This window comes from Choloepus didactylus, chromosome 7, assembly GCF_015220235.1.
Source record: "Choloepus didactylus isolate mChoDid1 chromosome 7, mChoDid1.pri, whole genome shotgun sequence".
NCBI classification, from domain to species: domain Eukaryota; kingdom Metazoa; phylum Chordata; class Mammalia; order Pilosa; family Megalonychidae; genus Choloepus; species Choloepus didactylus.
In genome coordinates this window covers 127309095-127326684 of record NC_051313.1, presented here as the reverse complement: position 1 = coordinate 127326684, position 17590 = coordinate 127309095, and the positions used below count along the sequence as shown (strand labels likewise).

The 17590-nt window shown below is 39.1% G+C and overlaps 2 protein-coding genes across 2 annotated transcripts in view; one reads left to right on the top strand and one right to left on the bottom strand.

Annotated features, from left to right (window-relative positions):
* Positions 1-17590, top strand: part of LOC119539111 — an 83185-nt gene that overhangs the window by 23660 nt on the left and 41935 nt on the right. The window lies entirely within an intron of this gene.
* On the bottom strand, positions 4056-4782 carry H1-2 (H1.2 linker histone, cluster member). Its single transcript, XM_037842229.1, has one exon. It carries the CDS (start codon positions 4746-4748, stop codon positions 4107-4109), a length of 642 nt encoding a protein of 213 aa, XP_037698157.1. The 5' UTR covers positions 4749-4782; the 3' UTR covers positions 4056-4106.

Sequence of the window (17590 nt, the reverse complement as noted above, 5' to 3'; positions counted from 1 at the left end):
AGAGTGCTCAGCAATAGCCTATGATCCTTGTAAACAAGTGCTCAAGGGGTTGGTACTCAAGGCTGTCGTCTTTGCTGTTGCCATGGTGCCCTAAATCCCTGTTCCCTTCTAAATTCCTCTAATGAAGTAATCCTGTCTTGCACTGAACCTGTTCATCTCTGGCATGGATTTCAACTACAAAGTCACCTTCTACATTTCCTTTGGGTATAGCAGAAAGAACTGGAGCCTTGCCTAGGGAGATAAAAGGACATTTAATTTTTCAGCCATGAGAGCACTATGTATATACAAAGAGGAAATTTTGTAGTAGTGTGTTACAAATAGCCCTTAATTTGTGTATAGTTCATCCTTCTATCATTCATGGACAATTTCCAGCATTTTTATGATCAAATTGTCAGTCAACAGTTTAATTTATGCAGCATCCATTGCCATTTTTGGCTATTCAGCAGTGTTTGGGCATAATTATTGTAGTATATTATTGATGTTGTCAATATTATTTTATATAACTAAGTGAAAAATTGCAAGTGATCAATATGAATACTCTAAAAATAAAGTCTAGGTTTCATAAAGTAAATAAAATTGATGCAAGGATTTTTTTTTTTTTTTTTTTTTTTTGATTGGCCAATTTTTACGTTCACATTAGTGGCTAGTTTGACCAAAGTCAGTCAGTCAAATATGTGAATAATTATAAGGGAATGGAACAATATTAAGAACGTGATAAAAACTGAAGAGACATAATGTTGAAGATTGTATCTAAAGGCTAGATAAAATTAAAGATTTTCATAATAATTTCTAGGTTTCTGTGAATGAATTCTTCCTCCACTAGATAACAGTGACTATACATACATGCATACATAAATATATTGAAGAATACATTTCATTTGAAAAGAAGGGGCATTGTACATCTATATAAAAATATTTGCAAGAGACATTCAACTGTAATATCAATCGAAAGTATAGAACCCAATAAATTGAAACCCCAAAGGGCATTCTGAGGTAAAAATAGAGAATCAACTCTTTGTTTACATTGATTGCTCCCCTGCCTAACTTTTAGAGTTAATGTAAAAGATCAAGTAAATGGATGAACTTGAAAGGATTTGAAGGTAAAAAGGAACATAAAAATGTATGGTGTCATTACAATAAGTGCTACAAACACTAATTGTGCTCATATTTGGAGTGTCTTAATTAAACACTACTGGTTGCTGCAACTTGCTGCAACCTGAACTAAATGAAGTAGCCCAGGAACATTGGAGCATGAGTTCAAATGGCCCCAACAACCAAGCACTCAGATGTCAGGAATGTAGATACTCCAGATCTGTACATCTCTCCTCTCTGCTTTTCACTGCACTTCTGCTCTATTTACTTTTTTTGTCCACCAGATCTTTTGGTTTCTCCTATTTAGTGTGTAAGAAAGCAGCCTACAGCACTGAGATCAGATCATCTGAATTACTATAACTCAGTTCCAGGTTTTCAACAAAAAATTGGGACTAAATTGGCCAAATGACTTCTGGACAAATCAATCATTGTTTAAGGTCAGATATTCCTCTCCAAAATTTTCGTACACAGAGACACCATGTAATTAGGAAATGTGGGCATTCAAGCATTGAACAAAGATGAGGTCAGAGTAAACCAGATATTTGGGATCAGAGGACATTCTACAGTTGCACTGACCATATCATGGCCACTAGCCACACATGATTATAACTGAGCACCTGAAATGCGCTAGTGCAAATCGAGATGTGCTATAAGATATACACTGATGCTGAAGACTTAGTATGAGAAAAAAAAAGTTAAATATCTCATAAATAATTTTTATCTTGATTTTTTGGGGCAGTGAAAATATTTGGGTTAAAACAGGTTAAATTATTGTATTATTCAAATTATTTTCACATGTTTATATTATGTGCCTTCTAGAAGGTTTATAATTGCATCTGTGCCTCACGTTTGTGCTTACTCTATGGGATAGGGACAGCATTATTCTAGAGATTGCTAGTTCACTCATATATAAATTATCTCAATAACAGGTAACTTTGACATGCACTTTATGGGATGCTGGCATCTAAAATCTCATAGGTCCACATTTTGAACTGCGACAAAGGAGATAATATATCTGGGAATACAAGTAATAAGAAATGTAAAGATCTGTTTGGAGAAATTTAAAACTCTTCCAACAGATACAAAACACTTGAACAAATGGAAAGACACAAATTGTTCTTAAATAGGAAAACAGCATCAGAAATGCATTAGTTCCTCCTAAATTATTTTATAAGTTTAAAACAATCCCAATAAACCTACTAATAGGGTTTTGAGGGTTTGTGCAGGTGTTTTTGTTTTTTTTTTTTCCAATGTGTGATGGAGGTGGGAGGGGGAGGCAGTTAAAATATTTATAGAAAAATAAAAAAATTTAGAATAACCAAATTCTGAAAAAGAAAGGCAATGAGGTGATTAGCCCAAGCAACCAGTTTATTAATCAATTTTTATTTGATTACCCATTGCCAGGCATTCTTAGCATTGAAAAGTGCTGTGAAAATACTTAAATGTATTCCCACCTTAGGAATGGCCAGAAAAACCAAAGTAAGAGTATAGAAAGTTGAGAATTAGTCCACCTTTCCATAAAATGTGACCTTATAAAAGGGTGGCATCTCAAATTGAGGGGGGGGGGGGCAAAGGGGTTCATAAATGGTCTTGGGTAAAAAATGGTTCCATATATTAAAACTTACACCAAAATACAGGGGGCTCAGTTACTTAAATGTAAAATTAATGACTCAATTACGTATGTAAAATGTAAAATTAATAACTGAATTACATAAAATTAATTACTCTAAGAAACTTTTTTTTTTTAGTGTTGTGTCTAAGAATAGGTCTTTCTAGTTATGCTTTAAAAAAAGATTAAAATGTTTCATTTCAGTAGGGGTGGGGAAGAGGAGCAAGGGGGATGGAAAGACGGGAGGAATAGTCAAGACCATCATTAATGGGGGCAATTAACTCACACTAGTTTGTCCTTGAGGCAATGATGAAGAACTTAGAGGTCTGCAGAAGCCCCTATCCCTGGAACTTGTATCTCAAGAAAAATGTGTGTCCACAATTAAAATAATAAAACCAGGACGCTGAACTTTATTCAGAAGAAACGTCGTGAATACTAAGGAATCCACAGAAACTATTGCTAATGAAAACTAAATGCTTTATCAGAGACGTGCACATTTTTCAAGTTAGCCGGCTAATACTTAGTTCTGCTTTACTTCTACACAAAAAATGCGTTTGAAGCAAACTCGAATTTTAGATACTGAAGCCTTTCAAAGTGTGGATCAGTGACTTGACAGGACAAAACGGCTGCTTAAAAGTTGTTTTTGACGCACTCAAATCTACACCTCTGCTGAAAGCTGCACTATACGAGGGAACAGAAAGGTCCCAGATCCCTCGCCCCTCCAACTCGCTGCTCTTTCTTCCTATGGTAAAGAATTCGCAGCCGAGGAATGCAGGACAAAGGCACCCGCACCTAACTGTCCTCCGAGTTGGACATAAAGCATATCGTTGGAAGATCGGCTTCTTCTAAGAACACAAAATGTCGGAAATACCAGGCCCATTTTCAAATCAATTGTAAAGGGCAAACAACCCAAGTGAAACGAAACATCAAAACAGTACAAGCAGGGGGACGACCACCACCCAATTAAAACACACTATGCAGGTCACGGACTGAAGGAATGCGCCAACCCGAGCGCAGGGCGGGACTTTTGAGTGACTTCCGCGATATTCCATAAAAACTAAGAAACCAGCTTTAAATTGGGGGAGTTTTCCAGCTAGATGTTGGGGCTGAGGGATACCCCAAGTCCATCAGCAATCGAGAACGCTTTGGAGCAGCTAAGCAGAAGTTTAAGGGAGAGCGACAGTGCGAAGGCCCGCCTTAGGCCGAAACGCTTCAGAGCGGCCACCTCTGCCTAACTTCCGGGGGCAATGATAACGACCGCACCAACCTCAAGTGATACCTACGAAAGCTTACCTAGAATCAGAGAAGAGAACAGGGAAGGCATAAAGATGCTCAGCTCTTTTTTTGAGATCAGTGGTGGCTCTGAAAAGAGCCTTTTGGGTTTTAGAGGAAGGATGTTACCAACCTACTTCTTCTTGGGCGCCGCCTTCTTGGGCTTGGCAACTTTGGGCTTAGCGGCCTTGGGCTTCACCGCTTTAGTTGCGCTCTTGACTGCCTTCTTGGGCTTGGCAGCCTTCACTTTCTTTGGACTTTTGGACACTTTCTTCGCCACAGCGGCTGCCGCCGTTTTCTTCGCTTTCTTCGGCGTCTTTTTGGCGGTTTTCTTCGGAGTGGCCGCTCCCGTTGCCTTCTTGGGTTTCTTGGCGGCCCCGACGGACTTCTTGGGTTTAGCGGCACCGACTTTTTTGGCCTTGGGTTTGCTTTCTCCGGAGGCCGCTTTCTTGTTGAGCTTGAATGAGCCGGAGGCGCCGGTGCCCTTGGTTTGCACCAGGGTGCCTTTGCTCACCAGACTCTTGAGACCCAACTTGATGCGGCTGTTGTTCTTCTCCACGTCGTAGCCGGCGGCCGCCAATGCCTTCTTGAGCGCAGCCAAGGACACGCCACTGCGCTCCTTGGAGGCCGCTACGGCCTTGGTGATGAGCTCGGACACCGGGGGCCCAGAAGCCTTGCGGCGAGCCCCCGCAGGCTTTTTAGCAGCCTTTTTCTTGACCGGGGTCTTCTCCGCGGGGGGAGCGGCAGCAGGGGCAGCTGGAGCAGTCTCGGACATGCTGAGGACCTAGAACTCGGGTACTAGAGGCAAAACGCCTATGTAGCAGCGGTGGGGCGGGCCGCTGTATATATACAGCGCAGGCGCGCGCTGATTGGTGCTTCCGTGGCCCGTCTGGCTGGCAGCCTCTGAGCCGCTGCGCTGCTCCCAAGTTGTGTTTGTTACACCTTACAAAAAGGGGAAAATATCAAAGTATCCCACACCAAATTAATAGGGTTTGGTCGGGAAAGAATCTGAAGAGCCTCAGGCTTCATATTCTCCATTTATTTTCTCCATAATCCCAAACACAGCGCATCCAGGCGTCCCCAACTCCCCCAACTCTGAGCGAAGTCCAGGGCAGTCCGAGACCACTTTCTGTTTTTCTTCTAAATTACCTGTTCGCTCTTTTGCCCCTGGAAGTTCTTTTTCCCAGGGGTGATTGGGCACATGCTTCCCTTCTTTTGGGAACAAAAACGGAATTGTTTCCACCTAAATTTTCACAATAATTCTGTTTCTTCGCAAGGGAAGTAACACAGGTCCTCTGTGAATTCTGCGTACAGACCCGCAGGAACTGTGGACTGGGACAAAGATTCCCGGGCCAGTCCAAAGTAATTAGGGCAGGATGGAAGGGGGTGCATAAGCCCTGAGGGTTCATGGGCGGTGGGGGGTTAGAGAGTTAAATCTTTGCCTTGAATTCATTTAAACTCTTCATCAAATCCTTCTTTTCATAGATGGGGGCGGGGCAGCGTTTTCACTTCTCCAAAGGCGAGAAATTGGGCTGTTATTTAAAAAGCTCTCAGGTTCCCCTCTGGGCTATGCAAGGCAGGGGGTCTGACCCTCAAGAATAGGAATAAGAAAGGAAGAAAGGATACCCCCACCACCACCACATCCCCTCCAAGCCTGTAAAGAACCCCCAACAGATTTGGCAGCTAGGGACATTGAGATGATTTGTTTTCCAAGAAAAGTATTTATGTATTTGTTTTTGTATGCGCAATATAAAGATGAATTTCACCCCATTAAAATCCTATGTTACTTCCAGTAACAATTTTTTTAAACATGTCATGGTACAGAAAAAGTCTACTTGGGAACTCAAAGATAGCAATGGAAATAAAACTGCTGACTTTAATAAAACACATTTTTGATTTATAAGATGAACCATAGATTTGAAATAGGAAAAAATATAACAAAATTTTAGACAGAGATAGAGGAAAAGTACTAGAAGATATAAACTTATACCATCGGTTGTTGATGAACTTAATATCACTTCTCATTCTCTAAAGCTGGACATCTGTATTCTATTCTGAAGTTTTCTTTGCTACTTTAAGAATTGCTACTTTTTATTTCCTCTTTGGGTTCCAAGCAAATGCAATTTCTTCCTTGAGAGAAAAGTCTGAGTAAACTTTCTGCTTATATATTTAATATAATTAGACATTTGTATTTAGGGAGAAAGGAAGTGTTATAACTCACCAGAAATTCCTGTTCAAATTTATGTCTATAGAAGAAGATATGTATTAAAGACATCAGTATTAAAGGCATCAGGTGAAGTCAAAAGGGACTTTTACAAATTAAACTCAGTGATGAATGAAAAATAGGGCATCTTCTTTTAGTCTAAGGATGACCCCATTCATTGAAAACATTTGGAAACAGTAGCTACTACTGGCCATGCCCTGTGGGAATTAACAGCCTAATAAGATTAGTGACGGATGAATTAGCAGCTATAGAAAACCACTTAGACTGGAGTCTATACTTACATGCGTCAGTTTAACTTTGGGTATAGGAATTGTAAGAAATTATTGACAGTGTGCAAACAGTGGAAGCACCCGTATACTAATATATTTTGCTTAAAAAAATGTCATTTTGCTGTGATTCGATGTCAGTAATCCCCCTTCTCATCTGAAGTTCAGCAAAATACTTGTGAAGTACCAATTACCAAGTAACTGGATCTGCCTTGACTATATTTATAAATCAGCGGCACATAAATTTCATTACTGTGATTCAGTTCTCTAATATGATCACTCCAACTGAATCAATCAAATCACATCTCTCTATATGCAAATTTGAAATACAAACATCAATTCATCAGGACAGTCAGCCAACCCAGAATCTTGACCCCCAAACTCCTGGCTGCATGCTGAAGAAGGTTTACTTGTTTACTTGAAGGCCTTCTGGCCTTCACCATGCAGCCAGGAGTTTGGGGGTCAAGATTCTGGGTTGGCTGACTGTCCTGATGAATTGATGTTTGTATTTCAAATTTGCATATAGAGAGATGTGATTTGATTGATTCAGTTGGAGTGATCATATTAGAGAACTAGTTGTCTTTAACTTATATTAAGAAAAGGTATCCAAAACATAAAAACAAGACAAAAATATTACTGCATGTCCTTTTGGGTCATGTTAGAGAAGTGTCTAAAAAGCCCATTTACAGATCAGCAGATGCTCTAGGGCAGTGCTATACAATAAAATAGAATGTGAGTCATATGTTCTTTTAGATTTTCTAGTAGTTATATTGAAAAAAGTAAAAGGAAACAGGTGAAATTATCTTTAGTAATAAACTTTCTTTAACTCAACATATCCAAGATATTATCATCTCAATATGTAATCAACATTTTAAAAATGAGATATTTTACCTTCTTCTGTCTTCTTATTTTTAATGCTAGGCTTCAAAATCCGTGGTGCATTTAACATTTACTAGACACTGCAATTCAGACTAGCCATATTCCAAGTCCTCAGTGGCCATGTAGAGCTAATGGCTATATATTGAACCACATCACTTTAGGGGAAAGGAACTTTGACTTAACATTTACTTCTGATTGGGCCCAGATTATGTAAAAAAAGTGGTTCACTTGTAGAAGATTGATAAATTAATAAGTATATTTGTCCAGGAGAGATGCAAAATGAATTTTTTCCGGTAGAAAAGAAAACCCTAAAGGTTATGATTGTATTGCCTAGTACAATATTAACCAATTTTGCATCTAACATTCAATCTTCTTCTGGCATCCTTTCTTTAAATGATCAGATACCTATTTCAGTCTCCTGCATCTCCCTTTGGCCTATCTTTATTACCCTGCTTGTTCCCTCATTAATTAGTTAAATCATTTGCACACTCACTATATCCTTATATATATGAGAATCATGTTTTGAACCTTTTGAAATTCACACTTTGACACCTGGTTAGTCAGTTTGTCCTACAGGCTCATTTCTGAATCAGAGTCTTTAGATGCCATTCTGAAAATCAGAAGGTGCAAAAGCTTGTGACCTTCAAATTTAAGTGACCTTAGACCAGGTGGAAGCCATGGAGTCTCAGGCTTTGAAATAAGATTGAACAGGCATTTGAGCAACAAAAGGCCTATTAAATTTAGCCCCAAGAGAAAGTTCAGTTTAAGGGTGTGGTCATCCCACTCAGAAGTCAAGATCTTAAGATAGCCACAAATAAATCTATGACACGTTAAAGTGTTGCAATGCAATATATTATGTATTCTTGTATTTATACACATCGTGAGCATTATGGGTGAATTTTGTTTCACACCATACTCTTCAGGCTCCAGAAACCCTGGTAGACAAAGTTAAATATACAAAACAGAATGTCAAATCCAAAAGGCTATAATGGACCTGGAGAGTGACTCCAAGACCAAGACACACACAAAGGAGAATGAGAGCTGTTGCTAGGATGGGTGTAACCCACTGGGGCTGACAGCTCATTTTTCTTTCACTTCCTTCTATCATTCCAGAGTAGGGTTCTGTCTGCTTCTGGATGTAGCTGACCTAGTGTTAACAAGCCCCTGCTACAAGCCCCAATTGGCTGTGATTAAAACCTGCCTCTTTCTGGCTTACCAAGGGATGAGGCTAATAATGAGGCACTGTAGCAGTGTCTGCCTTAGAATATGAAGTGTTAGTAGAGCAGCCCATGGTGACAGCCTGAGAAAATAGCAGGAAAGGACTGCAGGAGATTTGCAGCCTAAAGAAGATTAGTATCTTGTAGGACCTCTAATCTGTTTTCTCCATTCAGCCCCACAACACATTTTCACAAATAACCCAGAGCAACTTTTCTGTTGTCTTATTAATCTTTGGAAGCAAATGACCCACAATTAAGTCATTAGACCTGAGTTGTCTCCACCCCTCCTGCCCCTGCAACCCCACCTGTGAGCCCCTCAAAGACTAAAACCAAGGTTTAGTCTCTTAGCACAGAGTACTAGAAAGCAAATGATACATTGAAAAACATTTATCTAACATTTTAAAATTGCCATCTGCACCAAATAAGTGACACAAGAAATTAGGTCACTAAGACCCATCTTATTGACAAAGTTTGGTTTCAAATGACGTTACAGTGTTTCAAAAAATCAAACCTACCCTCAAAAGATAAGGATTTATCAATAGTGAGAATATATAGATTTTTACATCTTCCCAATCTATGCCCCTAAGGAAGGCGGTTATAAAGCCCAAGATCTAAATATATATTAGCAACAGTCTTAATTAGAACAAGTATATAGTCTCCCAGGATGACTATTTGGGAGCAAATACCAACATACAACTTTTGATAGCTTTCTTAAAACATATTTGCATTTCTTTTTTATTCCTAGTGCATCGCTGTGCTGCACATTAGCTTTTCACATATTTACTGAGTACTTGTAAAGAACAGAACAACAGGAAAAGTAATAAGAACAAATAAGAACAAATAAGAAGAAAGTGTCTCCTTTCAAGGATTTACAGATGAGGGGGCAGACAGAGTCCAGCATAACTAAGATAGAGTGTGATAAATCTGACCAGAAAGACACAAACCAGTGAGCAGACAGAAGAATAAGAAAATTAAAATGTTGCTGTGCTGGCTAAACCTCTGCCTTTAAGACTGGTAAGTCTAGCTGGGAAAACAAGACATAGGGTACCTAGAATGGTGGTTCTCAGACTTTTAGGTTTCAGCACCCCTTTTCACTCCTAAAAATTGTTTGGGACCCCAAAAAGCTTTTCAAATGTAGCTTATACCTATTGATATTTACCTCTTTGGAAAATATTTTCATTCATTATTAATTCATTAAAAATAAAAATAACTTATTTGATATTAATATGTTTTTTATAAAAACAAATGTATTTCCCAAAACATTAAAGTGATTAAAGTGGCCTTGTTTTCCATTTCTGTAATTTAAAAAAAAAAAAAATCTGGCCTATGAAAAGACAGCTGAATTTGCAAATCTGCTTCTTTATTCAATCTGTCATGTCACATGCCACATAAGGCTCTGGAAAACTGCACTGTACGCTCATGAGAGGAAGCTGAAAAAGGCATCTAATGTCTTCCTATTATGATGAAAGGGGCCCTTGCAAGCTCCCCGGAAAGATTTCAGATACCCTGAGGGGTGCTTACAACTCACTTCGAGAACCACTGGCCTAGACCAGTGTCTGGCACTAAACTGGTGATTAAGAATCTTTTTTAAGGTATGGACTATAGTAAACAGCATTAAAAAAAAAAAAAAGAAGACATTTCTACATGATACGAATTCTCTTCTTGTCTAGAAATGCCACTTCTTCCTGTTTACCTGCCTGGGTTCAAACATTATAAATCCATTCTTATGACAAAGATACTCTGTTCCTGAAAATTGTAATTTTTTTAATAAAGGTTAGGTAGGCCACTATAAAATATTAACATGCTGTGCCGGTTTGGATGTATTATGTCCCCCAAAACCTCATGTTCTTTGATGTTCTTGTGGGGGCAGGTGTATTAGTGTTGATTAGATTGGAATCCTTTGAGTGTTTCCGCTGAGATATGACTCAAGCAACTGTGGGCAAGACCTTTGATTGGATAATTTCTATGGAGGTGTTACCCCGCCCATTCAGGGTGGGTATTAATTGGATCACTGGAGTGGTATAAAGGAATTCACAGACAGAAGGAGCTCAGAGTAGCTGTGAGTGATATTTTGAAGAGCAGCTGTGGCTAGGAGAGGACAGAAAGCCATTTTGAAATGCAACCTGGGAACAAGCAGATGCCAGCCATGTGCCTTCCCAGCTAACAGAGGTTTTCTGGATGCCAGTGGCTTTTCTCCAGTGAAGGTAGTCATTGTTGATGCCTTACCTTGAACAGTTTTATGGCCTTAAGACTGTAACTTTGTAACAAAAACCCCCTTTATAAAAGCCAATCCATTTCTGGTGTTCTGCAAAAGGGCAGCATTACTAAACCAGAACACATGCCAATGTGGATCCAATAATGACAAGCTGAGGGTAGAAAGCTGGAATGAAGCAGATGACTTGCAGCCAGGCACAGTGCTTGTGCACAATGGGAGACTTTAAATGTCCTTGGCTTGAATAGAAGTGAATCATATTGATTTCCTGACCAAGAATCCTCCATTCTATTGCCCTATTCTAGGCCTTCAGCTAGTGCCCAAAGTAAAATCAATTACTCTAGGAAACAGCAGGTTTCAAGAGACCATCATCATCATCATCATCATCACCTATATAAAGTCTTCTTAAGGAAAGGGAGGCTCAATTACATCAAAAGAAAATGTTTTGTATCTTCAAACAGGAAGAAAAGCAGATAATTATAATTTCAATCTTCTATTGAAATATAAATTTTTAAATTTAGTTGTTTACCACTACCCCCCTCCCTGCCAAATAATCTTTGCTGACTGAGTGGTGACAAAAATAATAAGGTAGACCGTGATGACCACACCATGACACAGCTTCACCCCTGACTTTACCACACCTTATCTCCAGGAAATATTAACTCATGAACCTATGTTCTTGGGAGGTCTCTGTGCATGGGAGCAGGGCACTCAGGCTTAGTGATATCAGAAAAAAAGTGGAAGGTCAACTCAGAAGTTCCCTATTCCCCAGCCCACTCAAAATCCTGGCAGCATACCATTTCACACCCACTGGATGGCTATTATTTAAAAATCAGAAAATATTACATATTGCAGAGGTTGTGGAGGAATAGGAACACTTATACATGACTGGTGGCATTGTGAAATGGTACAGCCACAGTGAAAATCAGTTTGGCAGCTTCTCAGAAGTTGAAAATAGGATTACCACATGACCCGGCAATCCCACTTGTTGGTATGTACCCAGAAGAGTTAAAAGCAGGGGCTCAAACAGATATTTGTGCACCAATGTTTATAGCAACTTTTTTCACAGTAGCCAAAAGGTGGAAGTAACCCATGTGTCCATCGACAGATGAATGGATAAACAAAATGTAGTATGTACACACAATGGAGTATTATTCAGCTGTAAAAAGGAATGAAATTCTGATGCATGCTACAACGTGGATGAGCCTTGAAAACATCATGTTGAGTAAAAGAAGCCAGACACAAAAAGACAAATAGTATGTGATCTCACTTATATGCAATACTTAGAAGAAGTAAATTTCATAGTGACACATGGTTACCAACAGCTGTGGGGAAAAAAGGGAGTTATTGCTTAGTGGGTGCAGTTTCAATTTGAGGTGATAAAAAAGATGGGGTAGTGGATATCAGTGATGGTAGTGCACCATTGTGAGTGTAATTAATACTATCAGATCGTACACTCAAAAGTGATTAAAATGGGAAATTTTGAGTTGTATATATGTTACTACTACAAAAAGTTTTTTAAAATCCCTATTGAGGGACAGTCTACAAAATATTTGGCCAGCACTCCTCAAGACTGCCAAAATCATGAAAACAAGAATGGTCTGAGAAACTGTCACAGCCCAGAAAGCCTACCAAGATATAATGACTAAATGTGACGTGAGATCCTAATAAAAAGGTTATTAAGATAAAAACTAAGAAAATATGACCAAACTGTGGACTCTAGTTAATAATAATGCATCAGTATTGGTCCATTCACTGTAACAAATGTACCATGCAAATTGAAGATGTTTAACAGGGATATGGTGCTGGGGATATGGAAATGCTCAGTATTATTCTTTCAATTTTTCTGTAACTCTTAATGTATTCTAAATAAAAACTATTTAAAATGTACTTCTGCAACTTGGAGAGAAGACTTCAAAATAAGTAAATAAACCCTGGGCAATTCCAGGCTAATCTGAAATTTGTGAGGAGACCTGCTGGTGGAGAGCACAGCTGAACTGGTCCAGCTGGGGAAAGACAGCAGCTTTGGAGAAAAGCTTGTTTGCAATTCCAATTTCTCCACTCAACACCAGGCAAGTTGTTCAGCCTCTCCCAACCTCCATTTCCTCCTCTGTAAAAAACAAGGATAACGCCTCCCTCTCAGTGCATAATGAGGATGAAATTAGGTAATGTGCATCCAAGTCCTGGCATGGGGCTGAGCACACAAAGGCCTCTCACTAGAGGTTTGTTCCCATTTGCCATTGTACTATGGACACTCTTGTTTTGTGGGTGACCCTGAGAAAGCTGGAGCTCTTCCTAAGTTAGAGGGGTATGTGTGGGAGTATACCAAGTCCAACAAGCTAGTGCACTCCATCCAATTATGTGTGCTTCCCCTGTCCCCTCTGCCAGGTCTCAGGGAGACATATGCCTAAAGAAAAAGAGACGGACCTTTGGAGAAGGCAGAGGTGTGTGTGTGTGTGCGCACGTGCACACCTGCATTTGTTAGTGTGCACTGGGAGATGTCAAGGGAGCAAGTGATACAGGACCATCACTGTCACTCAGAATCTACCCCCCACCTCACAGTTCTGAGAGCCCCCTCTGTGTCCACCACTCAAGCTTAGGAAACCACAAGGTCGGGACATGCAATCTCCAGCCTCCTGCACCCCACGTGTGTGCAGACTTGCGATGACAGGCAGGTGTGGCTGGCAGGGGAGAACTGACTGTGGCCAGTACCATGGTACTCCCCCAAATCTCCCCATAGTCGCCCGGGGAGTAAGTGGCAGAACCAGGATTACACGTTACCCTGAACTTTTTGCAACTGAACTCACCTCAACCTGCCTAAGTTAAACAAAACTTCGGATTGGGACCAAATTATCATTTTTTAGTTTACCTAAGGTTTGTAGCATGTTTCCATTATTTCAGTATAATTCTTTTACTTTTCATGGTTAACGGTAGCACTTAAGATTTTCCTCTTAATTTTATATAATCATACAGGAATATTACAGAGGCCATGCTCTGAAGCCATAACACCAGGTCTGAAATCAACTTTCCTGCAGAACAGCTCTGTAACCTTGGCCAAGTTAACTAACTTCTCTGCAGTTCAGTTTTCTAATTTGTAAAGTGGCGGTAATAATAGTACCTGTTTCATGGGTATGAGGATTAAAGAATTATTATTTATATAGTGCTTGGAACAGTGTGTGGTATACAGTAAGTGCAAAATTATATACATTATTTGTTTAATAAAAACTATTTTTAAAAAAGTGTACATAAATTCCTGTAACCACAAACAGTTCTGCAACTGTTGGTTTAAGAGTGTCAATGACAATAACAATAATAAAGACATTGTCTTCCTCTGCACCAGGTATCATAGACATTATTTTTATTCCATCTTCACCACTGTCCTACAACCATCATTATGGTCAATTTGCCAATAAGGAAACGGAGATTGAAAATTCAGATTTTGCCTATGTCAGCCTGGCTGCCCATAATTATAATTCATGTACCTAAATACACACACACACACACACACGCACACACAAGTGTATGTCATAAATAAATGTATTGAAATACCAATTGAACCAATTTGAAAAAGACAAGTGCCTTTTGCATCCATACAGTACAGAAAACTAAACTACATCCCCAACTATTAACTGCTTACTAATATATTTAATGAGTTTCGGATGGAAGGTGTTTCCTCCCCTAAAGTTTCCCAGGCTGCAGTGAGAGATGGAAAGCAATAGTTACCAAAAATACTAGCTGCGTGGACTTCACACTTTCCCCAGGAACCGAAGGCATTTACAAGACGTCCTGCTGTTTGTGCCGATGGACACTAGATGGCGATGGGAATCAACCAAAGCCTATTCTGGAAGACAGTATGTTCCAATTTCTCCTGGACTCTATGTAATTATTAAACTCTAGCTATACATTATATTCCTTAACAGTTTTTCATCTCCTTTGGTGGACATAAATTATTATCCCCATTCGATAGAAGGTCCCGAGACACCGGAATATCATGAGATTGCAGTAAATCCACCGGCAGGCAAGAATATGCGAGGGCACAAATATGTGGCTTTGACTCTTACATACAAGAGTGTACTGTAAGAAAGGTAATTCGAGTGGTCTCGAAAAATGATACTGGCTGACTCATTCATTCAGAAAAGAATTAATCAGCACCTTCCATAGGCGCAACACAGTGCTGTATTCCAGAGATAAGAAAGTTAATGAGACAGACTCTACCTTACGGTGGAGGTGTTCGGATGGGGATATGGAAAAGAGGAAGATGATAGTGGCTGTGATAAAAAGTCAGAGTGCACATGAGAAGGAGGAGAGAGCCAATTTTACCTCGGGATAGGGGTTAGAAATAGGGTCCTACAGAGGCAAATTTTAGAATATTAAACTAGTTCTTTCATTTTAAAATTAAAAAGAATCACAGGAAGGAGAAAAGTAGAAGAAAACACTCTTGTGCAAAAATGTTAACACTTTTCCTAAGCGGTACCTAAATAGGTTTTTCCCACTGTGGGTGAGAGCTGAGGAACATAGAAAGCATTGAAAGGAAAAACCCGAGTCTAGAAGGGTGTTGCATATTCATAACATTAGGAATGGCCTGCCAAAGTTCACACTATTCGAAATTATTCTGTAATTTGGGTCTATGAGAATTACTTTCGTTTTTCTAACGTAAGTGTTGTGCATGTCTCTATTGCTAAATATTTTTTTTATAAATTATAGGTTAGTTCCACTTTAAAAAAAAAAAAGTTGACTCTGAAATTGGCTCTTGCTTGAGAGACAGCAAAATGATGACATTCCTGGTTAAAGTTTATCAGTAATGACAATCGTGATGATGATGAGGATAACAATAATAGTAATAATAAATTTATTAAACCCTATATGCTAATAAGGATCAAGAGATTTAAGGGATTTGTGATTTACAATGTGCCTAAAACCAATCCAGCAACCTAATTGTAATCTACACATCCTTAAACACACCCCCCTCAATAAGAGCCCAAAAAGCAGATTGTATTAAAGGGCAGGTTGTACCAATTGTTAACTGATACTTTTAAAGAGCTTTAGGGAAACAAATGAACAAAGAGGTTACTTTTTACCTTTAAAGTTTCCAAGGCTGCCAAAGGATAAACAGACCTTGCCTTGTTCTCAACCCTTCCCTGCCCAGCCAAATACATTTACATTTCCGGGTGCTGTTTGTAACAAAAGACACTAGAGGGCACTCCAAGTTAAAACTGTCAGGAAAGAACTGCTGTCCAGGCGGCCTGAAGTAACTTTAGGTTGACCTTGTATAACAGCAGATTTCAAAACTCATTCATGTACACAGAAATGGTTATTACCCACAACTGATGATGGCACTATTGAGAAGGTGAGACTGATGTAAGAACCCAGGGCCATCAAGTAGGACAGCCAGCCACTACGTCTCCTAACCTGTACTTTACGGTCAGTACCATTTATAAAGAGAAAGAGTCAAATAGCCAAGAAACTCACCTTAGTGGATTCATTCACTCCCCCAAACAATTATTAAGCAGAGGAAATAAAGATAACTACCCTCATTGTGCCTACAGTTTACAGGAAAGGGGGAAAGATGTGGGAAAAAATGTACTGTAACAATTTGTCTCTCAGGATAGGGTAGAACAGAGACCAAAGGAGGAAATGGCCAATTTTACCAAAGAATGGAACTAGAAATAGTCTCTTGGAGGAAAAGCCACTTCACTTGTATCTTAAAAGTGTATAGCAAATTCAGATAACCCCCAGGGGCAGAGAGTTACTGAATACGTTTTATCTTTTTTTTTTTTTTTTTTTTTTAATTTTAATGTGATAACCACAGAATAGACAATCTGTAAGAGGATATGGACATGTCACCTGGTAGGGAGCAATGTTCTCAGGTATGAAATGTCTTTGATATAATTATTATCATATTAGGATACATAATAATAATAAACACTGGTTTAGCCTTGATTATATGCCAGGTACTGTTCTGAGGGGTTCAGTTATCAAATTTTTATTTTTCTCCATTTAATCTAAATATCATCCTATGAAATAGCAGTTAATTATCACCACTTTACAAATGAGAAAATTGAGACTTAGAGAGTTTAAACGGCTTTACAATGCCTTTGACTGCCTTGCAGACTGATTCTAACTCATGCCCCCTTAAAACACACAGGTATATACACACATCAGAAATGAGATACAAGAGGACTTATAAAAATTCAAGTTGTACAAAAGTGGACAAGAGCAGACTGTTGCTTTCCTCATAGATAGTGAAGAATACAGCAGACAGATTCCAGTGGAAGATACTAAATTTCTCCCCTGGTATTTCTAAGGCCACTATAAGAGCTTCAGGTTAACAATTTATAAAAGTAGCCATTACATTGGACTCAAACCCTTTCCAGCTGAACCATTTTGCCATTTGAACTGAAAAAAAGAAAAGAAAAAGAATTGTCAAGGAGACCAGAGACTTCTGAATATTTACACTTTCACATGTGATTCATATTGGTTGTAAATGCACTAGAACTCCAAGGCATGGCTTTTCGGCTAATTAATGTGAACTCCTTGATAGCAAGATGAATTTGAAAATGAAAAGAGATAACACATGCATAGGGTTTAGCATGGTTCCCAGCACAAAGAGTTTACTTCTCTACTATTACATCTATTATTGTTATTTTATTTAAAGAAATCAGTTTATGATAAAGCATGGTGACTGAAAGTGTATCAATCTCTGCTCCTTCTCCAAACCCCATGCAAATGACAGTAAGAGCATGGACAAAGATGGCGTAAACCCTCAAAGACAACAAGAATGGCAGAAGAGACAACGACCCATGAGAAAAGTGAACAGAA